The sequence below is a fragment of the Pygocentrus nattereri genome, chromosome 25 (genome assembly GCF_015220715.1).
Source record: "Pygocentrus nattereri isolate fPygNat1 chromosome 25, fPygNat1.pri, whole genome shotgun sequence".
NCBI lineage: Eukaryota > Metazoa > Chordata > Actinopteri > Characiformes > Serrasalmidae > Pygocentrus > Pygocentrus nattereri.
This window is the reverse complement of record NC_051235.1, coordinates 4,634,392-4,659,656: the sequence shown is the minus strand read 5'-3', so window position 1 is coordinate 4,659,656 and position 25,265 is coordinate 4,634,392. Positions and strand designations below refer to the sequence as shown.

Genomic DNA, 25,265 nt, shown 5'->3' with positions numbered 1-25,265 from the left:
TAGTGCCCATGGCATGGGTAACCTGCACATCTGTGAAGGCCCCATTAATGCTGAAAGGTACATACAGGTTTTGGAGCAACATCTGCTGCCATCCAAGCAGCGTCTTTTTCAGGGACGTCCTGCTTATGTCAGCAAGACAATGCCAAGCCACATTCTGCATGTGTTATAACAGCCTGGCATTGTAGTAAAAGAGTGTGGGTACTAGACTGGCCTGCCTGCAGTACAGACCGGTCTCCCATTGAAAATGTGTGGCGCATTATGAAGCACAAAATACGACAGCGGAGACCCCGGACTGCTGAGCAGCTGAAGCTGTACATCAAGCAGGAATGGGAAAGAATTCCACCTACAAAGCTTCAACAATTAATGTCCTCAGTTCCCAAACGCTTACTGAGTGTTGTTAAAAGGAAAGGTGATGTAACACAGTGGTAAACACGCCCCTGTCCCAACTTCTTTGGAACGTGTTGCAGGCATCAAATTCAAAATGAGTGAATATTTGCAAAAAACAAATATTTTTACACGTTTATCCATTTGAACATTAAATATCTTGTCTTTGTAGTGTATTCAATTGAATATAGGTTGAAAAGGATTTGCAAATCATCGTATTCTGTTTTTATTTATGTTTTACACAACGTCCCAACTTCACTGGAATTGGGGTTGTATTGGTCGCACCTAATCTTTTTGAATTACATTTGTGAATGTGAACACTTACTTAAGCGGACGAACGCCTTCTCCGCATGAAATACGCGTAAGTTAGGTTGAGACAGGACCATTTCTCTTTCTTCTAAAGTTCTGGGAAAGTGGTGGGTTGGAGGTGGCTCAGCAGTGGTGGGTGGAGGCGGAGTGATGACACCCAGCTCCTGGCCCCAATACTGGGAGCAACATTCGAGGAAAGCAATCACACAGCTCCAGTTCTCCGTGATGTACAAAGAACGGCGGTGGCAAGAATAGGGCATAGGAATCTCCCTCATACCGGCCATGCAGCAGCGTTGCTCTAAATCTTGGGAATACTTTTTCTCTGATGACACACCCACACACACATATACAGAGGAAACAAGACAACAAAATTTGGGAAAATGTTCTTATTCCCCACTGGGTCCCAACCCTAGACATTTTGGTATTTTCCCTAATTTAACCAAGGGCATAGTTTTGGTTTTAGAAGTAGATAGGATGAAGCTTGACACTATGGGGAAGATTTACTAAGAGAGGGTCTTATAGAGCTTGGGAATGGTAGTGTATATGATTTCCTGCAAAAACTGCTGTAGGAAGTCCTATTTCATTGGCAATCGCAAATGCGATTCACAAGGTCATCTGTCAGTGATGAAGTGTACTGAAGATACATTGATGTCAATTAGCAGACCTGTTTTTAGTAAACAGATTGGCACAGCTGAACAGTGGATGGCATGTGACAGTAGCAGGCACTCACCAAGCTGGGCTCGGAGTTGCAGTCGGGCTGCAGAGCGCTTCTTCCTGGGATAAAGGTAGCACTCTAAACGAGAACCACATTCAACATAAGTTTCTACAATATGATATTCAGTATGTAATGACAATCATCATAATGTCATAGTAAAACTTCACTAAGAACTCTCAAAGCAGGCAAATTTGTAAGCCTGGATTTCTGCAGTGAAACTTCCATGAAACTGAATTGCACTTGATTGCATAACATAAAGCATTCTGCAACCCACTTGAAACTCAGCTGCAAGTGTCTCAACTTCATGAAACAAGTTCCACAAAAAAAAGCAAATTGAAGTGTTGGTAAGGCATTGTGTGATTGTGTGGAATGATATACTTTCAAACCACTGATTTCACTGAATCAATGTACAAGAAACAAAAACAGAAGATGGTTTATTGGACAGTTGAAAAGCTCCCCCTTCCCAACTGACCTCTAAGCTAATCTAAGGTTTCTCTAAGATAACTTGCCTTGCCAGTTAACACTAAGAGCTGTTTAAATGGCTGCTTGTGCCACCATTTATTCTTCTGTTATTGCAATTTTTTATTTGTATGTTTCCAAGGAGATTAGATATAAAACAATTGCCCTGCATTAAAAAGGGGGAAAGTGGGATCATTAGAAGCAATAAATGCAACCAACTTCTAAGACTGAACTTTGCAAGTCTCTCAAATCTCTTGCTATAATAATGGTAAAAAAAGACACTATAAATACTGAAAGAATTTATATTATATTTAGCTCTTGAGCCCTTCCTATTAAATATGTTTCTGCTTTTCTAATAACTTGTACTTACTGGCTGCTTTGACTGAAAACTTGATGAATAAAGCATGGTCTCTGACTTTTGCACAGTACTGTATCTCTGAGTAGAATTTAGGGAGGGTCTCTGAGTCAGCTTAGCATTTTTTATTTATTTTTTTATTTTTTGGATTTTCACCCAATTTTCTCCCCAATTTAGTTGTCTCCAATTCCACCCACTAGTTAGGACTCCCCAATCACACAATACTACCAACACTAGGAGGGTGAAGGCAGCACAGGCTTCCTCCGAGTCCTGTGAAACCAGCCACCGCTTCTTTACGAACTGCCGCTCATGCCACGTTACGGGACAGCCGAACGCGCTCGGAGGAAAGCGTCAACCATCAGATCTGTTACATCAGCTAACAAACACCTGGGCTGACTGGTATTGCGCTGAGTGATGGGGGGAGAAGTGGGGGGCATCCTACCCACCCAGAGAGAGCAAGGCCAACTGTCCTCTCATGGACTCCCGGCTACGGACGGCTGCAGTATCATCAGGGACTGAACCTCCCACTTGACACGGCTAACGCTTAGACGGTTGCGCCACTCGGGAGTCTAGCTTAGCATTTTAACAGATGACAGGTGGATGGCCAGGGGAGGTGAAACAATGTTAAGGGTTAATATTCCCCGCCGATGCATTAAAAAAAGTACCTTGCACAAGGGCTGAATCGACTCCAATGCTGGACCGAAAGCTCAGTCCTGAGTCTCGGAACATTACCAGACTGTTGCCTATTCCGTCTACAGAGCAGCCCATATCAGACCGGCCCACCGTATCCCAGATCTAGGAGAGTCACAGGTGTGGAATCTTAGAGGGAGGATTATAACTAACGCATCCATGGATCAACAAGCTTGACAGAACATCTGCAAAAAGGGTCAGATGTACAAAGCATATTAAATATTCCTTTCGATTTGCTACAGTTTGGGTGACTAGCGCTGGCCAGTTTGCCAGCCATGCAACAGAAGCTGTGGAAGAATGCATTCATGGGAAGAACATGGACAGGTCAGGTGGGCAATGACTGTATGTGCGTATAATGTCAGCATTTTGGAAAAATAAATAAAATGCAGTGCACTTATGATGTTACCTTACTCTGTGTCAGTCGGCCCTTGCTCAGCAAGAAAACGGCATTGTCCACAGCAACCAGACTAACCTTCGCCCCTGGATCACCCCTAACCTGGAAGTGAAAGCTGCAGCCGGGCAAGTGAGTGTCCAACTCTTGTCCCTTTATTGGGCTGACTGTAAGCTAAAACATGCGAAGAGTTACGGTCAAATGGCAAAACACATTTGCTAATGACACCTACTGAACACTTGATTGGACACACTGACTTCTTGATAGAGAATACAGTATAGGTGTGTGCAAAGGTTTGGGCACCCCTGGCCAAATTACGTATTTTGTTGATTTGAAGTAAACACAACATCTGCAGCATACAATAAAAACATCTAAAAAAAAAAGCATCTAAAAAAACTTTAGATCCGAATCACACTCCTCAGCCTCCCTGGTAAGGTCTATGCAGGGGTACTGGAGAAGAGAGTCCAGCTTATAGTCAAGCCTCAGTTTCAGGAGAAGCAGTGCGGGTTCCGCCCTGGTCGTGGAACACTGGACCAACTCTTCACCCTCTCCAGGTGAACCCTCCATGGAGGGTTCATGGGAGTTTGTCCAACCAGTCCACATGTGCTTTGTGGGTCTAGATAAGGCATTCGACTGTGTTCCCCGGGGTATTCTGTGGGAGGTGCTTCGGGAGTACAGGGTACATGGCTCTTTGCTACGAGCCATTCAGGCTTTGTACAAACAAAGCAGGAGTTTGGCCGGCAGTAAGTCAGACTCGTTCCCAATGAGAGTTGGACTCCATCAGGGCTGCCCTTTGTCACCGATTCTATTCATAATTTTTATGGATAGAAGTTCTAGGCGCAGTCAGGGGATGGAGGGTGTCCAGTTTGGTGACCTCAAGGTCACATCGCTGCTGTTTGCAGATGATGTGGTCCTATTGGGGACATCAGGCCGTGAACTTCAGCTTTCACTGGATCGGTTTGCAGCCGAGTGTGAAGCGGCCGGGATAAGGATCAGTACCTCCAAAGCCGAGGCCATGGTTCTCAGGCGGGAAAGGGTGGAGAGCCCTCTCTGGGTCGGGAATGAGCTCTTGCCTCAAGTGGAGGAGTTCAAGTATCTCGGGGTCTTGTTCACGAGTGATGGTACAAGGGAGCGGGAGATTGACAGGCGGATTGGTGCTGGGTCAGCAGTGATGCGGGCTCTTTACCGGTCTGGCGTGGTAAAGAAAGAGCTGAGCAATAAGGCAAGGCTCTCGATTTACTGGCCGATCTACGTTCCCACCCTCACCTATGGTCATGAGCTTTGGGTAATGACCGAAAGAACGAGATCACGAATACAAGCGGCCGAAATGAGTTTCCTCTGCAGGGTGGCTGGACTCTCCCTTAGAGATAGGGTGAGAAGTTCGGTCATCCGGGAGGGACTCAAAGTAGAGCCGCTGCTTCTCCACATCGAGAGGAGCCAGTTGAGGTGGTTCGGGCATCTTGTTAGGATGCCTCCTGGACGCCTTCCTTGGGAGGTGTCACAGGCAAGTCCACCGGGGAGGAGACCCCGGGGAAGACCCAGGACACACTGGCGTGACTATATCGCCCAGCTGGCCTGGGAGCGCCTCGGAATCCCTCCCTGGGAGCTAGTGGAAGTGGCTGGGGAAAGGGAGGTCTGGGCCTCATTGCTCAGGATGCTGCCCCCGCGACCCGAACCCCGGAGAAGCGGAAGATGATGGATGGATGGATGGATCCAAAACTGAGTAACTGTGCAAAAGTTTGGACAATCTTCCAGCTGTTAAGTCCCAGAACATAATTAGCATGTCCATTTGGCCTAACTGCATATCTTTGGACTGTGGGGGGAAACCGGATTACCCAGAGGAACCCCACGCAGACACGGGGAGAACATGCAAACTCCACACAGAGAGGACCCTGGCCACCCGGCCGGGGAACCGAACCCAGGCCCTTCTAGCTGTGAGCCGACAGCTGTGACTCAGTCAGTAAGGAAATGAAAGCTAAAGGAGGCTGGCGTCTGCAATATGAAAATGATAACAAACAAAACATACCTAAAAATGCACCATTAACTTCAAGAAACATTGAAGCTTTTGATAAACCTGTCTGTTGTGCAAACTGTGAAAATGATGAAAACAAGAATAGAAAGGTAACATGGTGTTTACCCACCACAATTACTTTTTGACTTTTCCTATTTTTAAATAGATCAAATATAAAATAAATGGTCATAAATGCTTGCAGAAAAAAAAAATTAAGTAGTCTTCGGTAGAGCTTGTGTTTACTTCTTTTAACTTAATAAATCAGCAAATGTATGTATGTATGTATGTATGTAATTTGACCAGGGAGGCCTAAACCTTTTCACACAACTGTATATTGGTGTAAACCATCCTTTAGTCCTTCTTCAATGGTCAGTTTCTGACCACAAAGCTGCCACTGGCTGGATATTTTTAGGTGGTGACGTTGACGTGTGTGAACTCCAGCAACAATGCTACACTCGTATCAGCACCACTACTACATCAGTGTCAGTACTGTATTGAGAATGATCCACCAACTAAATAACATCTTGTTCCTCTTGCCACTGATGGACATGTAAAGGGGCATCTTGACCTCTGACTGTGACTTTAAAAGACTTACTGATCCCACACAATCGCTCTCCACCTCAACCAGCATGGACTCCGCCACCACTTCCCCCTTCCAGTTCCAGGGCAACATGTAGTATGCCAGAAGCCGGAAGGCTGGCTGAAACTCTGATGTGATCCGCAGAGGAAAATTAGTGACATCTTGTCCTGCTACTCGCACTTTGCCAGCCTGGATTATCTTGCCCTTATTCACAATCTGGAAAGAACACAAAGTTTTTGAATGAGTAAAACACAGAGTAGAGGAACTGGTGCTTTCTGTTTTTTCCTAAGGAGCTTATAATGCATTTTTTAAACTAACATTAGGATTGCAAAATATAAGGAACCTCCTTGACTGTCTGTTGCTAACGTTAACAGTTATTGTTTAATCAGAGGTGAAATAAGACAGAGAAAGCCCAGAATGCATATTTTCCCCAAACACCATTTATTTTAGTGACTAACTGGCAGGCATTCTGTGCCTCCTTACAGACTTTCACATTACAGATCTTTACAACTACAGCCAACCAATCTACTGTGAAAATGATGCTAAAACATGCAATAAAGATTGCAGACATATGAAGTAAAAAAATATGAACTGCTATAATACAGATTTGCTGAGGTACACAAGTTGGGGCTGGTGAAATTTCAAATACGTGACATGAACGTCACACAAAATTATTTGCGTTTTTTATTTTTCCAATATTTTTGATCATTTAAATTAAAAAGAAAGCATAATTATGTACCATAATGTGGTGAGAGAGGATAATATATACATAGAACAGAACCATTATTCCACCTCCACCAAACTTTACTGCTGACACTTCGCATTTTCATAGGTAGTGTTCTTCTGCCATCTGCCAAACCCAGATTCATCCATCACACATGAGCCATGATTTATCTTTCCAGAAAACACATTCCCACTGCTCCAGAGTCCAGTGAGCATGTAGAACCAACAACAGCTGGTTTTAGAAGCTTGCTTTTCACTATAAAACCACTTATAAGTGATTGGGACAGATCTAGCAGGGCCCAACTGACTTGGCATCCTATGACAATGCCAGTGAGCTGTGCTAGTGTTTGTCTATGGAGATTGCATGGCTTGCTGCCAAATTTTAAGATAAAATTACCCTTATTGATCTCACAACAGGGAAATTTCACCTCCGCAATTTAACCCATCCATGCAGTGAAACGCAACATACACACTAGTGAACACGCCTGGAAAGCAGTTGGGGGTTAGGTGTCTTGCTCAAGGGCATTTCAGTCACATACTGTTTGCTTAGGGGATCAAGCCGGTGACCTTCCGGTCACAAGGCTGGTTCCCTAACCTCCGGCCCACACTGTCCATACACCTATCAGCAAAGAATGAGGCTGAAACACTTGAACGCAATACTCAAAATGTGTCCACAAACAAACTGTATGACTCACAATATATGAAACATGTTGAATGAAGTTCCATTCCTTCTGGGAGAACGCACTGAGGTGCAGTTTCAAATTCAGGACCTCCCCGACCCTCACTTCAGAAGTGCCTCTTGAGATGTAAAGGTAGTTCGGACGACTCGGGTCAGAAGGAATGTGTGGCTGCACCAATATACTCTCCTTTGCCTGTTGCTGGCTCTTCAATCCTGGCATTTCTGTCTCCGCCTGCAAAGACAATCCATAAACAACTACATTCACGAAACGCTAGCTTATGTTCTTTAAGGCAAGACATGCATGTGTGTGTCTAACTCACCGTTATTGTCTGGGAGCTGAAGGAAGCAGGCATGTTATAGGACACTTGGATGGTGCCTCGGTGTACTGAGACTGGACTGGACAAGAAATTGATTTTAACAGGAACGTTTGGAGCTGGAGAGCCATCGTGATGGCTGACCTTAAGCTGAAGAGCAAAGGCAAAACATTTCCACTCATTCCTGCTGTAAAGTGGACTGTAATAGTGGACTCAAAGTAAAGCTTGCTGAAGGATAGTGGACTTACCGTCAGGTCGAAAGGCAGACCTGGTTTAAAAAATTTTGGGGTGCCTCTGAAGGACAGCATGTATGATGCTATGACTATTTTAATGCCAGACTTCTCAGCCTCCACCAGGTCGCTTCCTGAGGATGACAGCATCCCAAAATCAGATACTATTTCCATACTGTTTCAAAATAGCATTTTCCAAGACATTCATTCTGGAATATTTCCCTCACTGAAATACAGTGTATTCAGACCCTTCTGTTTTGGTTATTTAATAAACTTCCAGTGCAGACATAAACATTTCCTAAAAAGAAGCACAGATTTGACCACTTTGAATCACAAATTACTCTTATTCATTAAAACGTCACACGACGTGGAAATGAGTGGAGATTTAAGAGCAAATGAAGCCTCAGCCTGGGTGCGTGAAATCAAGCGCCAACCCACCAGCCATATCGTTTACATGAAGCATGCCCTTTTTCATGCTGGTGTTTCGGTTGTAAGCCAATAAAACGACAGCATTCAACGGCTTGTGAGCTAACGGGAGTGCTTGTAGGCGGAGTTTGAGGTGGACTGCACCCCCTACTGACCAAACTTTATAGAGTTAAAATTATGATGACTGTGAAATAAACAAAATGTCTTAGTTTTTTAAGGTGGCAGAATTATATGATTCTATAGTGTAAAATGACACATTTAAATGCTGTACTACTGGCTGTGTTCTGTATTGTTTATTTTGTGGGTGGAGTCAGTAGCATTACACAAAGGCGCAGTGTAACATCTTTACATGGAACATGTTCATATCAATGTGCACGTAAAATAAGTGCATGCAACTTTGCACTGGTTTGCATAAATCATGCACAAAATGTAGTATTATGGTTATTTTCTATTTTTATGCTTTTCATTGGTGGTATTAGTGATGTTGATAGTAGTTTTGCTTGGTTAACTGCAATGCAGTCAATTTTTTAGGTTACGGTCAAATTTACAAGCACTCTAACAGACACAAGTTTGAATGTACAGATACAGCAAAGATAAAATTGATGAATTACAAAGTTATAAATGAAATATCTTTGTTATTCACAAACCACAACATCTTTAACGCCTCCCTCATCCAGGCAGCAGTCCCCTCTTGCATGAAGACTGCCACCATCATCCCGGTCCCCAAGAGCTCTGCAGTGACGGGTCTAAATGACTACCGGCCAGTGGCCCTCACGCCGATAGTAACAAAGTGCTTTGAAAGACTGGTTCAGACCCACATCAAAGCCACCATCAACGTCACTGTGGATCCACACCAGTATGCGTACAGGAGGAATCGATCCACAGAGGATGCCATCTCCTCTGTGGTCCACACTGCCCTCACCCACCTGGAGCAGAAGGATTCCTATGTTCGTATGCTCTTTGTGGACTTCACATCTGCTTTCAACACCATGATTCCTCAGACCCTGATATCAAAACTCTCCTCACTTGGACTGAGCTCTTCCATGTGCAACTGGGTCCTAGACTTCCTGACCAACAGGCCGCAGTCTGTGAGGATCCACAACATCTCCTCCCCCACCATAACCCTCAGCACTGGCTCCCCTCAGGGCTGTGTGTTGAGCCCCCTCCTGTTTACACTGCTTACATATGACTGCTCACCTATCCATCCAGGCTGTCATATGGTGAAGTTTGCGGACGACACAGCAGTGGTTGGATGCATCACAAACAGACATGAGTCCAACTACAGGCAGGAGGTGGAACACCTGGAGGGTTGGTGCAGAGAAAACAACCTCTGCATCAACGTAAAGAAGACGAAGGAGATGATTGTGGACTTCAGAAGGGGCCATCATGACCACCTCCCTCTGCACATTGGAGGTTCTGAGGTGGAAGTGGTCGACAGCTACAGGTACTTGGGTGTGCACCTGAGCAGCAACCTCACCTGGAGCAACAACACTTCCACTCTGGTCAGGAAGGCACATCAGCGGCTCTACTTCCTCAGGAGGCTGAGACGAGCTGGACTCGGGAGGGCAGTCCTCACCTCCTTCTACAGATGTGTGGTGGAGAGCGTTGTGTGCTCCAGCATCAACGTGTGGCATGGAAGCTGCTCTGCTGCAGATAGGAAAGCACTGCAGAGGGTGGTGAAGGCTGCACAGAGGATTGCTGGAGTCAGCCTCCCCAGCACCACAGACATTTACACCTCCAGATGCAGGAAAAGGGCTACCTGCATCAGGAAGGATCCCACCCACCCAGCACATGCACTTTTTGTCCCGCTCCCCTCAGGCAGGAGGCTGCGGAGCATCAAGTGCAAAACAACCAGACTCAGAAACAGCTTCATACCAGAAGCTGTAAGGCTCCTAAATTCCAACTGACACTTACAAGAACAAGTACTGTTACAGGCACTGTCACTTTAAACCGCACTGAGACACTTTATCTAGACACTTTATCCACTGCTCTAAGTCAATATCATGCTGCTATAGCAAACTTGCACTCTGGACTTCATATTGCTGCTAACTTCCTACTCTCCCTCTCTTGTGTACTTCTATTTATTTATCTATTTTAATAACAGCTCTTGGGTGTAAACTGGACCATGAGATCTTAATTTCGTTCCACCTCATGTACCATGTGATGCGAATGACAATAAATCTCCTTGAATCCTTGAATCCTTGAACCATGTGTGCGTTCACATTACGGTGAGATTTGACCATATGCAGGGCCATAATGTCTTTTTTTTTTTGGATGTTTTTTTCAGTATTCTCCCCAATTCAGACATATCCGATTCAACCGGCTAGTTAGGACTCCCCCAGTCATACAATACTGCCAGCACTAGTAGAGCAAAAGCTAGCACAGGCTTCCTCCGAGTCGTGTGAAGCATCACTACATCTTCTCGAACTGCCACTAATGCACTCAGAGGAAAGCGCCAACTGCCAGAACTATTACATCAGTTCACAGACACCTGAGTGATGGGGGGAGGGGACAGGGGGGCGGGGACAGGGGGGCATCTTACCCACCCAGAGAGCGAGGCCAATCGTGAACTTCAAGATCGCACCTGGTATCATTATGAAAGACATGGTTAACGTTATTAAACAGCACTCGAATGGAAAGCTACAGCACCCTAAATAGCCTTAATCATCCCTGTCAGTGAAGTATGAAGGTGGGAGTATTGTGATATAAGGCTGCTTTACTGCAAACAGTACTGGGGTATTACACTCAATATTTAATCCCTTTTTAATCGACTTTCTGAAAGAACAGATCCACTTCCATATTAAGCTCAGACATTTGTCTTACATGTCCTTTGAGTCCCACTTTCTATACCACTAAAAACAATACACAAGAAATCAAAGGGGGAGGTGGTGAGGCATCTTCTATTATTGTGTATTTTGAAGTCATATGGTTTTCTGCCATTATCTACATACAGGGAAACTTTCAAATGATGTTTTTGGTAATTAACCACCTGATACTGATGCCCCAGATGAAGTTAATGCCGAAAAACTTTGGATATTTTTATATTTTGATATATTTTGGGTATCTAACACAGTTACACCTCTGGTAAAGCCTGGCAGAAAAGAAGGCCTCCCACCTGTGCTGGTCATGACGGAAGCTTTAACATATATAGAAGAGCCCACTAAGTCTTTGACGTTGGGGTAAGATCTCTTAAGCTCCTCCATAGTCAGAATGGCTTCTCCTCCTTCCAGCTGAAATGGATCAAGAACACGGGTATGTCAGCACAAACATTTGGGGTTCCGATTTCCAAAAAAGTTGAGACGCTGTGCAAAATGTGAATAAACACAAAAGCAATGAGGTGCAAATCATTTAAACCCTATATTTAATTGAAAATAGCATAAAGAAAAAACGTCAAACATTGAAGCATTTTTAATTTTAATGCCAGCAACATGTTTTAAAAAGTTGGGACAGGTGTAGCAAAAGACTGCTAAAGTTGTGTAATGCTAAAAAAAAAAAGACCTTGAGGGTTAATAAGCAACAGGTTTGTAACATGACTGGGTATAAAAGAACATCTCAGAGAGTCTTTCAGAAGTAAAGATGGGGAGTGGTCACCGCTCTGCGAAAGACTGGGCGGGCAAAATTCAAGAATAACGTTTCTCAACATAAAATAGCGAATAACGTTTGCTTTTCATCGTCTACGGTACATAATATCAATAAAAGATTCAGAGAATCTGGAGAAGTCTTCTGAAACACTTCTGAAAAACACTGTCTGTGAACACAGTTCATCACTCCATCCACAAATGCAGGTTAAAACTCTAACATGCAAAGAAGAAACCAAATATAAACAGGATCCAGACCTGCTGCCACCTTCTCTGGACCAGAGCTAATTTACAATGGACTGAGGAGAAGTGGAAAAGTGTCTTGTGGTCCAAACAAAATTTCAAATTCCTTTTGGAAATTATGGACGCTGCACCCTCCAGGTGAACTACCGGCTTGTTATCATTGGACAGTTCAAAAGCCAGTATTCAGGATGGTATAGGTTTGCATTAGTGCACATGACTTGGGTGACTTGCACGTCCATGAAGGCACCGTTAATGCTGAATGATATGTACAGGTTTTGGAGCAACATATGCTGCCATCCAGATGACGTCTTTTTCAGGGAAGGACTTGATTATTTTAGTAAGACAATGTCAAATCACATTCTGCATGTATTAGAACAGCATGGCTCTGCAGTAAAAGAGTCCAAGCGCTAAACTGACCTGCCTGCAGTCCAGACCTGTCACCCATTGAAAACATCAATCATTGTGTGTGAAGGGGATGAAGTTGCATGCAATAAGCAGAAAGAGTTGACCTTTTAGAATGGGCAACTTAACATAAGTCAAGTAGATAAATCTTTATTATAGAGAGCTGGGTAATGTAAAGCTGTGGTTAACCCACCTTCATAGAGATGTATGTAATACTAGTCAACTCCCAACTCGATCTCCCATAAAAGTACCAAAGCTAACTAGTGAGACTAGTGGCTTCTTACTCAAACTTTCTATTCTGCCCTAAATTCTACAATAGAGGCAATATATGCCTCATAACAGCTCGTTACAAAGAAAAGCAGGACAGTCTTGACCAGTCTTGAGCAGTAATTTGGCATGAAATTAATGCTAAGTGTTTACAGGCTTCGCAATCCCCCAGGACAAGAGAGACATGGGGTTTGATGCCCACACTATACCAGTGCTATACAAATAATATAGAGAACTTGGACAACAGGCCTAGATGAAGAGTCCCCCTGAATAGGTGAAATGTAGTGATATGTATACCAACGTGGGAGACATTTGAAGGCCGATTGTGTTCACAGGCTGTCTCGTTATGAAGGCTCCTTCATACACAGCCAAGAAACATGTCCTTCTTTTCCACAGGAATGAAGGATCTAGGGTGGATCCTTCGCCAGCCAGCATATCCTCAGGTTTACTATGTACTGGCGAGGATTCAAGAACATGACGGCATCAGCAAATGAGCGAACGGCAGCAGCAGAAGAGACACTTTTAAATGTAAGTACTGGGTTTGAACTGAGGGGAATGGCTAATGATACAAATGTTTTAAAAAAAAATTTAATCTAATCAGCAGATGGTGGCGAAGTGTCTCCAGCTCCAAAAAATAAAAAAAATAAAACAAAAATGAAAGTTTCTGGCTTCGTCTTTGAAGAACTTTAAAGAGAACTTGACAGGAGTGGTGTTTTGTGATGCAGCGGTGAGGGCGGGAACAGCGGCGCTATACAATAAACCAGCCATAGAGAACATCGTCTTATTTCAGTTCAGCCTTTGCAGGTCTAAACAGCTTTCGAAGGACACACCTTCATAGACCACTTCCTTTAAAGGATGCAGCCCCTGAATTGGGACACACTGACTACATCATTCACAGTCTCAACAATGACAAGTAACACTAAAAACACTTTGCAGAGGTCCAGTTTGAGTGTGTGCCTGGAGCATGGACAGGTCAATTGTGCTTTCTGCAGTGGTGGACAGTAACTGAGTAACTGAGTAAATGTAATTAGTTTCTGTACTTTAGTATTTTTGGTGTATCTGTACTGAAGTTTCTCCGTTCTGGGCGACTTTTTCCTTTCACTCCACTACATTTCAGAGTCTAATATCTGACTTTTTCCTCCACTCCAGGACCAGGGCTGAGAAACACTGGGCTAACAGACTACATTTGTGGAAAACTGTAGAATTCGGTTTTAGGGGCCTCTTCTACAGTGTCACTATTTCACTTACATCTTTTACTTGTTTCATGGAGGGCAGTCTTATTTTATTTCCATTCCTCTCCACTCCAAACACTACATACGCAACCCCTTCCACCTGCTCCCCATACAAGTACCTGAAAATAGACAATAGTTATATTAATGTTAGATGGAAGTAAAAGTACAGTAGATCAAATATGACTTTTGTTCATACACCAATCAGGCATAACATCAATGACAATACAGCTGCACTTTGTAGTTCTACAGTTACAGACTGTACAGACCAGCACAACACACACTAACACACCACCACCACGTCAGTGTTACTGCAGTGCTGAGAATGGTCCACCACCCAAATAGTACCTGCTCTGTGAGGGTCCATGGGGGTCCTGACCACTGAAGAACAGGGTAACAGAGTATCAGAGAAACAGATGGACTACAGTCTGTAACTGTAGAACTACAGAGTGCAGCTATACAGTAAGTGGAGCTGATAAAGTGGAGAATGAGTGGAGAAACAAGGAGGTGGTCAGAACGTTATGCCTCATTGGTGAACATTCAAACATGGGACTCTGTTGTGTTGAGACTGACCTTGCAGACACCTTCACTACTAACTCTTTGTCTTCCATGTCCAAGTGATGTTTCACTGGCGTGAGAGTAACATTGAAAGCTGGGAGCACTGGAACCCAGAGGAGGATGAGATTAGCTCATGTATGCTAGTATCTAGCAAGCTTGATTAACATGGGAGTTTGAAATCACATCAGAAATGGCGTCTCGGTCAGCCACGACAATGTAGGCAGTGGAAAATGCAATCATCGGTATCAGTTTTCAGGGGTGGAAATGGGCCGGAATGCACCGGAACGCTTTTCTGGAAGACGGAACGACGTTCCAGCCGAGATCTTGAAAATTGATGGAAATATTTTAGCAGGAAGCCACGTCTAGTTGTTTTACAATAATCTAAAGTTCTCATGTTCAACTTAGAGTCCATTCAACCAATTGAAAGTCATGCTGAGGGCACTGAGGGTGCTGTGGCAGACTCCGCCCTTCCAGTCTCCATGGTAACAACTGCCAACAACTGTGTTTGGAACGTGAAGGCACTCAAGAAACTCCACGATCGGTAATAAAAGTGGTGTTTTGTGTTCTAATTTCAAAGCTTTGTGGCGTTTTCTTCAATATCTGATCAAGTCGTCAATATTAATGTGACAATTTTTTTGTTTTCATTGCCAACACATTTCAGTCAATGGGCTCGCTTTAAAATGGCCACTATAATTAAGCATGCTGCTTGATGATTGGCTGATACCCAGCTTGCTGGCCTGCTATAGGACCATTATATCATTCTTCATGGTTCCCTGGTAAAATCTGGCCATTTCCACCCCATCAATATTTCACAAATATTTGTTAATATTTCATATTTTTTGTGTTTTAATATTAACATAAAACATTTTCAGCTTGGTGACGGATAATAATGGGCAAATATTGCGGAAATCACAACAAACACTGCAGGAGGAAAAAAACATGCAGTAGATTTTAATTTTTGCATAAAATCCCGCGGATGGAAAAGCACTTTGGAGATTAGCTGAGACGTAAAGCTTAGACACGATGAGTCAAAATCTCCTGATGGAAAAGTTTCAAATAAAACTTTTTGATTTAATAAAACCAAACATCCTTTTACAGCAGTTTTTGCAGGAAATGATATAAACTCCCATTCAAACATTTGCAGTCACTTTTTCTTTTCCTAATAATATTACATTAGTTTTTTTAATACTTATATAAAAAGATTCCAGCATGAAATTTTAAGACATGCATGTCTTCATATACTGTAAAGTAAAACAAATTAGAGTGGCCTGTGTAATTTTTTTTTTGTCAAATGAACAAAGAATTAAAAAAAATATTGAGTTAAAATATATATTTTATTCAGTCCCACACAAATGTAGTGTTAGAAACACTTAAAATACTTTAATATCCAAATTGTGAAATTTAGCTTAAATTTAAAAAGTTTTTCAATAAAAAAATCAAATAGTAAGTTAACAAGAATTCACCTAACTGCTGATTCTGTTATGTGAACATATTATTTAGCATTCAAGAAATGACTATAAATACAAAAATACATTTTTATATTTATTTAGAATATGATAAGTGATAAATGATAAACTTATGACAAAACAATACTTCATTTCTTGAAAAACATTAAAATATCTTCTACTGTCTAGCAATTATTATGTCAGTCTATACTCTACCAGTTAAGATAAGATAAGGGATTCCAGTGTTTTATTTAAATGGCATTATAAGAACTGCCATCAATCAAGTTTGCAAACATTTTATTTAGTACACCATTTTGACATTTGCAAAATGCACATACAATTTTACAATTTCTCAAAATTTTGAAAAAAAAAATGAATACATACCGTATTTTTTAACCTCAAATTCAGAGCTGAATGTATTCTCCTTCCAGTGGTCAAACTTTGCAGTAATCTTCCACTTGCCCTCCCTAAAAAACAGTTGAAAAATAGTTTAAAAATAAAAACATAAAAAAAAAAGATAAATATCTGACATCTATACATACTTGACCAAGTCGGAGAGCCCATAAGTGTTAGAGAAGATGCCGCCCTGTGCTCTAATCCGGCCTGAAGCATGGACTGTAATGTCATCAGGATTCTGAAACATGAAACATGTAAAATAACATATTCATCCACATCCTGTTTGTTTACGGTTTTCTTTTTGAACTCCTTGCTAACTGTGTCTAATCCATGGACCTGGCTTTTTTTGTAACATTTGCTGATACCTGACTGTTCATTTTTCTTTTTCCAAACCCACAGCGCGAAGCTTCCACCACCATGCTTCACTGCAGCAGAGGCATTGAGAGATGATGCGTGTTGATCGTCCAGGTGCTTTGAGGAGGTGATGTTCAGGCAATGCCCTAATGCTCTTTACAAAGTTTGTGTCCTTGTGTTCATATATATCGATCAGCATAACATCATGACCACCTCCTTGTTTCTACGCTCACTGTCCACTTTATCAGCTCCACTTACTGTATAGCTGCACTCTGTAGTTCTACAGTTACAGACTGTAGTCCATCTGTTTCTCTGATACTCTGTTACCCTGTTCTTCAGTGGGCAGGACCCCCATGGACCCTCACAGAGCAGGTACTGTTTGGGTAGTGGATCATTCTCAGCACTGCAGTAACTCTGACGTGGCGGCGGTGTGTTAGTATTGTGCTGGTACGAGTTGATCAGACACAGCAGTGCTGCTGGAGTTTTTAAACACTGTGTCCACTCACTGTCCACTCTATTAGACACTCCTACCTTGTGGGTCCAACTTGTAGATGTGAAGTCAGAGATGACAGCTCATCTGCTGCTAGCACTGCTGTCTGATCCACTCAGACCGGTGCAACACACACTAACATACCACCACCATGTCAGTGTCACTGCAGTGCTGAGAATGATCTACAACTCAAACTCAAAAAAATACCTGCTCTGTGAGGGTCCATGGGGGTCCTGACCACTGAAGAACAGGGTAACAGAGTATCAGAGAAACAGATGGACTACAGTCTGTAACTGTAGAACTACAGAGTGCAGCTATACAGTAAGTGGAGCTGATAAGATGGTCATCATGACGTATATCAGATGGTCATGCAAATGTATAATGGAACGACTACCTTTGTAGTTGTGGTGTTAACACATTTAGAGTGATTACATGCACTGATGGAAAAATATTTATATTTTTTCATTTCCTTGCAGAACAAAGTAAGTGATAAAGCTGAACAGGCCTACCTGAATTTCTACAGAGATGGTGCCGTTGAATGCCTTGAAGTCCACGTTAGAAACAAAAGCTCGGTATCGCACTGCAGAAGAGAATCCAGGGATGAAATCAAGGAATTCTTACATGACAGAGTAAAATCACTGGTTCAGTTACATGCTCTTATTGGCTAACTGACCTTAAGCTTTCATTTCTCTCATTCCAAGTAATATTAGAGATAAGAAGCGCATTATTACCACACATACTGTGGTTTATTTCAATTGACAGATCTTGTTCATGTTTATTCCATGTCATTGTTAGGTACTGTCAGTTCATCTAGAACATCTAGAAAATAAAAGTTAGAAGGTCGGGAACATCATAATGTCTAACTTGCATCATGATTCAGTGCCATATACGGTTTACTGAAGTAGCCTAGCAGAAATATCAACATCTTATACAGTCAACAGCTGAATATCAAGCCTTTTAAAGTCCTGTTCAGTCCGATTTCAACAAAATTTACTGTCAATTTCTCTTTTTAGATCATGTCATGTGGAATAACTTCCCTCTGACTCTCTTTCTTCTCTGACTGCTGTTTCTCTCCTCGTCCCCCTGTGTGACTCACTCGAGTCTCGGTGCTCATCATAACACACAGATCTGATCTGATACAACGCATGTGATTGATCTGTGAGTCTCCTGGGCCAGTTAACTGGTTACATAATGACTAAAAAAGCTATGCCAATTAAAATAGGACCACCCCATCGAAATTAAATCTCCAAATAATTCTCCAGTTATTGGCCCAATTCCGCATAGGACAGCGTCTGGCTCTGGACTTGGACCGTGGTCCACCTATCAGTGACGTCTGATCTAGAAGTTGGACTAAATGTTGGAAACAACAATTCAGTGATACTTTTATAATCAAATGTACTCAATTGCCAATTAGCGTCATGCTAACTGCATGCCTGAATCATCACACACTTGCTTCAAACTGCACTGAGCTGTTAAGTGACCTCAAACAGGCTTATGAATTACATGTCGCTGTTGCTGGAAGAAAACCTTGTATCTCCAGAATGGTAACTTCACAGGAAAAGGAAAAAAACTACTTGACTTTTAATGTAAGTCAATGGAACCAGATGTTTTAACAAGTCATTTTACATCATTTCTTGAAGTCCATTCATCATGAGATTTACATACAATGTAAAGGGTAACAGGTATTTTCTAATTATTAAAAAAAACTCAAAAACGGCAAAAATGGAGATGTGAGGTTTTGTTCCGACAGCAGCAATATGTAAGGCTGGTGTAGCGAGTTTGATGAAGAACGTTAGTGATTTGTTGCCTTCAAGGCCCAGGCATGCCAGGCATAGTTACAGTTACATAGTGCTAGGCTATGAAGGGCTAAGTGGGCGATCCAGTTCGCTACAGCGCCACCCCGAGGCAGATCAGCTGGTTAGTTAAGAATACCAAAGCTCGCCTATTGTGGGTGAAGCAACTAAACAATGACCTTTTCCTGAATTTGTATTTCAGCATCTTTTTTTCCCCCAAGAAAACACAAAATCATAATAGGTTTATTTTCAAGGAGCCCATGGAATTTTTGTTTTGTGTCCAAAAGGTTAATGAAGAGGTTCCAGGCCCCCCAGGACCCCCTGAATTTTACACCTCATCTGTATCCAAACCTAACCTTTAGCATGAGGACAACCCTGTAGTGAAAATGAAAACAACCAAAAACAAACGAACTGATGAAAACTAGAAATTAGGAGCCAATTAACAGAAACCAATAAAAGAGTTAAGAATTCTGGGAAGCTCCAACTGAGCAGTGACTGGGATCACCTGTGTCCCCTGGGTTGTAGATGGGTTTGTCGGTCTGGATGAAGATGTAGCCGGAGAGGAAGGACACTTTAAGATCCTGCTCGGTTCGATAGAAGCTCCCGAACTGGGTGACCAGGTGGACAAACTTCTCCACTTTCTCTTCAGGGCGCAGGAGCTGTGGATCAATCTAATGGCGAGTTCAAAGACAGCAGGCCCTTTTTTATTAAGCAGTACCATCTACAATATATCTAACACCAGGTGCCTTTCTCAATATCCCATTCATTTAAAGGAGCAGTGTGTGAGATTTAGGGGGACCTACTGGATTGCAATGCAGTCAACCAAACCATGTTCATTAGAATAAAATCACCTGTAACTACAAATCGTGTTTTAACAAGCACAGAATGAGCCCTTCATATCTACATACGGAGCGGCTTCTCTTCCAACAGAGGCCGCCAAATCAATATTATAAAATATATAATGAAAGTTTCCCAGAAGTCGTGTCACTGGTGTTACCACATAACAAAAAATCTCTTATTTTGGAATAGAAATCACATTGATGACCTTTTCCTGATTTCTGAAGATCTATGAAGAAAAGCACATGGTAAGGAGAGGAGAATTTCCACTCTGCAATGTCTTCCCGGGTTTCTCGAACACTAGGGGGCGCTCCCGAGCGAGTCCAGAATGAGTGGGTTGATGTGGAGCGTTTGAGCAATGTAAAAGAATTCAACCATTTCCTGAACAGCATAAAACATTTTAACACGGCTGTTATGTTTTTAAGAGCTTTTAAACTCGGGTTATAGGAGTTTAAAACGCCGCCTCATGTAGGTCAATGACATCAGTGAGCGCGAACAGCCAATCAGCTGCTCCGCTCGCCAATCATCCTACTCTAGCAGTAAAACCCTGCCTCCTGCTGCCCAAAACCCGTTTGCTGTAGAAAAAACTAAATATATCGGTGAGATCTCTTTGCTTTTTTAGTGAAATCCATCCTTCTACTTTCTAAAATTAAAGAAAGGTTCTGGGCGAGTGATTAGAGACTATTTTAACTGTTCATTTTTAGCCGTTGAGCTCCATTCACTCCCATTCATTTAGGACTCACTCGCGGGCGCCCTCTGCTGTTCAGCACTCCTGTTTTTGATATAACGGGGGAAATAGGAAGCGGCCAGTTCTCCTCATAGAACAGCTCTGGTAAGTCCACTGTGTCTTTCAATTGTCAGAGATTTTCTCATTTAGCTCATGATTTCATACATAGCTTTTAGTTGAAGTCACTGGTGTGACTGACTTTATTCTGAGGTAATTGTGAAAAATTAGAATACAAATGGATTAAATTCCATATTTTAGTGGACGTTCCACGATTGGAAGATCCGCTAAAATAGCCATTTTCATTAAAAATGTCTCTGGTAGAGCTACGAGAGAGGGATTCTAACGGCAAGTGTAAATGCAGTAACTTCACCTCTACACTTTTAAGGGCGCTGTAGCTGTTAGCCGCTTCGAGGGTGACGGTGCCCTGCCACAGGAGGACAGTCTTGGCTGGATGATCGTACAGGGTGAATGAGACGGTGACAGCCTCAGACAGACTGACCGCCTCCACCAGGATGTTCTGTGTACTCCCCACTCTCAGCTGAACAGGAGCCACCACAGTGAACCTGCAACATTCATCAGTCATTTTGGTCTTATCATTAAAAACGTCCCACAAATGTTCATTCCTATTCATTTCATTCCTCCATTACAGGTCAAGCCTAAAGCGTCTAACTTGGCTAATTGGCTTGCTTGCTGGCTTACACTACTGCACTGGTTTGCACACTGTCTACAGTTTATCACTGTCACAAAGCTCAAGTTCTCCTGAGAGTGTGAAACTTTGCTACCTAGCTGGCTACTGTCACCTCAGCAAACCACCAAGTGTCTATGAATAACAATCGACGAGCCAATATAACGTACGCAACATACCATTTTACTATACGTCCTGGTGAATTTATTGGTCATTTAATAGCGCTTAGCGACTTTATCCATTCTGTAGCCAGTAGCGCAAATGCTAGTAACATTAGTATTACTTAACTAGCTAGCTACCATTGCCTTAGCAAACCATTCTAATTTACGTCCTGGTGAATTTATTGGTCGTTTAGTGCTTAGCGACTTTATCCATTCTGTGGCCAGTAACATAAATTCAAATAACGTTAGTGTTAGTTACCTAGCTAGCTACTTTTAATTAGTGAACTACAAAGTGTCTTTATCAATCGACAAACCAATATACAATTCTCCTTTTTAGATCCTGGTGAATTTATTGGTTGTTTAGTGCTTAGAGACTTTATCCATTCTGTAGCCAGTAGCGTAAATGCTAACAACACTAGTAGACTTAACTAGCTAGATAGCATCACTTTAGCAAAACACAAAGTGTCTAAAAATAACAATCAACACACCGATATACATTTATATATATAACCAGCATACCATTGTACTTTACGTTCTGGTGAATTTATTGGTTGACTTTTTCCATTCTGTGGCCAGTAATATACATGCTAAGAACATTAGTGTTAGTTACCTAGCTAGCTACTGTTAATTCGCCACCTACAAAGTGTCTAACAATCGACAAAACCAATACAACGTAACCAACATCATTGTACTTTAGGTTCTGGTGAATATATTGGTAGTTTAATAGCGCTAGGTGACTTTATCCATTCTTTGGCTGGTAGCGTAAATGCTAACAACATTACTGAACTAGCTAGCTACCACCACAAAATACAAAGTGTCTTTAAATAACAATCGACACAGTGATATAAATAACCAACATACCACTGTACTTCACGTTCTGGTGAATTTATTGATTGTTTAATTGATTGAACTTCCATTCAGGGGCTGGTAGCATAAATGCTAAAAACATTAGGGTTAGTTACCTAGCTAGCTACTGTCACCTGACTGAACTATGACGTGTCTATGAATAACAAGTGACACACCGATATACCAAAACCATTACACCACTCTACTTTCCGGTAAATGTATTGGTCATTTAGTGCTTGGTGACTTTATCCATTCATTGGCCAGTAGGATAAATGCTAATACCATTAGTATTAGTTACCTAGCAACCGTCAGTTCAGCAAACTCTCAAACCCTTTTGCGTCTACAAGTAGCATTTGAAAAACCAGCTTTCCATAAAATCAGTGACTAAAATGGATTTTCAGTTATGAAGGCCGAACATCTCCATGTTCGCCGTTTCCTACCGTTTAACGTATTTTAATAACACCGGTTGATTTTATAGAAATGACCGAAAATTACTTGGACAAATATCTTCTTACATTCACTTTCATTCAAAGAGTGTTTTTTCTTTACGGCATTTGGCAGACGCTCTTATCCAGAGCGACTTACAGTTTGATCATTTTACACGGGTAGGTGAAGGTGGTGTTAGGAGTCTTGCCCAAGGACTCTTATTGGTATAGTGTAGGGTGTTTACCCAGGTGGGGATTGAACCCCAGTTTACAGTATAGAAGGCAGAGGTGTTACCCACTACACTAACCAACCACTTTCTTTCTCCTGTAGTTACATTTTGCATCTAAATAAGAACATTTTGGGTTTTTTTTTAAACATTTGTTGTTTCCAAAAAATGTCATGTGCTGGTGTCTCTGTGGGTGTTGACTCTGGGAGCTGGCTGGGGGACTTGTGTTCTCACTTTGGTTGCAGGTCGAAGTCCGGTTCCCCTCTGCAAACACAGATAACACACTTAATAACAAACATTACAGCTGAATTTTAAACAGAACACCAAAATCTTCTCCCACGAAATATTAATCTTACAGTACCATTCAACCGTTGTATTTAAATTGGATTTAAATAAAACATCGTTTTAGAGGTTTTATTGAACAGTTGAACAAAAAAGTTCAATAATAAAATGAAATCTGACTGTAATCCTCGATTTTGGTCCTTTTTTGTCGTGATCTGCCTTGAGATCTGATCGCCACGTTTAAATTGTGCGGAATTCTGGTTATTAATGTTGCAACTCAATTTGGAATGTTTTACAGCTTTCCCAGTCGTTTTACAATCATGCATAACTCTGTTCCTCATTCTGGACACATCATTTCTTCAACTTATCGTCCAAATTATTTGAAAGTTGTGAAGTTAGTCATTGTACACGCTTGTCTGCAACCGCATATAAAACCAAAAGGTTTTATATTATTGAAAACTGTGACTCCAAACTTCTGAGCAGTAGTGTATACGCAGATCGCCATGATTAATGTAAAAATACACAGATCATTTACATTTCATGAAACTGGTAGAAATTGGTAGCTTACTTACAGAGGATAGGGCCCAAAATCGTAGCTGTGGATGAAAAAAAGATGTAACATATTATATCACTGCTGTCAGGAGAAAACCTTGTATCTCAATTTTTGTCGTTTTTCAGTTTCTGGCATCATTTGAAAATACCTATTTTTCTTTAGATTCTTTGTAAATTTTATGATAAACGGACCAAACGAAACGGCCCAAAATGGCTTGGGAAAACGTCTGGTTCCATTGACTTACATTAAAAGTAAAGCAAGTTTTTTCCTTCTGTAAAGTTACCATTTTGAAGATACAACAACAGTGATATACAAAGACACTAATTTTGTTACAGCTGATACATTTTTCTGAGAAATTGATGGTCTGTTTACTGAAAACAAGGCTAATGGCTGGGGAGAAAGGAAAATTTTGCCATTTCAAAACAGGAAGGACATTTTTTTTCAGTTAACTTATGATGGAAAGTTATTAGAAACATACCGTACATGCGGCTGCCACCAGCGCCTGCATTCAAATCATATGTCAGAACAAGGCCAAACTCAGCGTGAATAATATGAAGTTAGTTAAGCACAGAATTAGTTTAAACACCTACAACTGTTTTTCCAAAAACCTGTCGGTGTTGTCGGAACAAAACCTCGTATCTCCAAAACTTTATACTGGTAACTTTACAGGAGAAGGAAAAAACTTCCTTTATTTTTAATATAAGCCAATGGAACCAGAATTTTTCCCAAGTCATTTTGGGCTGTTTCTTTTGGTCCATTCATCATAAAATTTACAATGTAAAGAGCAACAGGTATTTTCAAATTACTACAAGGTTCTGTCCCGACAACAGCGATATCAAGTGTTGTACTATGCTGCAAATCCCAAGATAAGCCTTTATATTGAGTTACTCACCGATTATGAGTTGGAAACTGGGCATTTAGGTCACCACAGATGGACATCAGCCATAAGAATATTGTTAAAGAAGGCATCCTTACTGAGGACCGACTACACACAGTATGCCGACATCTCACCAAAGCAAATGCAAAACCAAAAAACATGAAGTGCCTCTACTCTCCTATCCCACTTCTGTTTGGAAAGCTCTTACACAATCTTCAGTCAGTTGCAGATCAATGGCTGGTTAGAAGACCACAGTAGTGGAACACTGTTGGCTAACACAAACCTAGTTAAGCATTTCTGGGACAAAATGAACCTAAATCACTATATAAAAGTATGTGGACCACTCAGACCAGCACAACACACACCAACACACCACCACCACGTCAGTGCTCTGTGAGGGTCCATGGGGGTCCTGACCACTGAAGGACAGGGTAACAGAGTATCAGAGAAACAGATGCCATAAGCAGGCCAACAGTGTCCCGCCATGTTTTGCTATGCAAGAAATGAGATTTTTCACCTGTTACTGTTCAAGTGGGCCCTAGAAACAAAGTAACCCAGGTTACATCCTGGCGTCACAAAGACTGCTTACATTGTGGGAATGAAAAGCCAGTCGTTAAACCAATT

The 25,265-nt window shown here is 41.9% G+C and overlaps 1 protein-coding gene across 1 annotated transcript in view; it reads right to left on the bottom strand.

Moving 5' to 3' along the window:
* Positions 1-24,910, bottom strand: part of LOC108443475 (complement C3-like) — a 77,498-nt gene extending 52,588 nt beyond the window's left edge. Inside the window, exons 1-20 of the mRNA XM_037534738.1 lie at positions 24,657-24,910; positions 24,243-24,266; positions 23,784-23,807; positions 23,164-23,193; positions 20,956-21,148; positions 19,527-19,692; positions 17,738-17,808; positions 16,531-16,622; positions 16,373-16,455; positions 14,559-14,646; positions 14,005-14,107; positions 11,382-11,496; positions 7,859-7,974; positions 7,617-7,760; positions 7,313-7,528; positions 5,910-6,110; positions 3,319-3,477; positions 2,888-3,017; positions 1,424-1,486; positions 710-1,015 (exon numbers count right to left, since the gene is read on the bottom strand). Of these exons, the coding sequence (XP_037390635.1) occupies positions 710-1,015; positions 1,424-1,486; positions 2,888-3,017; positions 3,319-3,477; positions 5,910-6,110; positions 7,313-7,528; positions 7,617-7,760; positions 7,859-7,974; positions 11,382-11,496; positions 14,005-14,107; positions 14,559-14,646; positions 16,373-16,455; positions 16,531-16,622; positions 17,738-17,808; positions 19,527-19,692; positions 20,956-21,148; positions 23,164-23,193; positions 23,784-23,807; positions 24,243-24,266; positions 24,657-24,802 (2,470 nt within the window). The 5' untranslated portion in view covers positions 24,803-24,910. The remainder of the gene's footprint in view (positions 1-709; positions 1,016-1,423; positions 1,487-2,887; positions 3,018-3,318; positions 3,478-5,909; positions 6,111-7,312; positions 7,529-7,616; positions 7,761-7,858; positions 7,975-11,381; positions 11,497-14,004; positions 14,108-14,558; positions 14,647-16,372; positions 16,456-16,530; positions 16,623-17,737; positions 17,809-19,526; positions 19,693-20,955; positions 21,149-23,163; positions 23,194-23,783; positions 23,808-24,242; positions 24,267-24,656) is intronic.
* Positions 24,911-25,265: the final 355 nt, after the last annotated feature.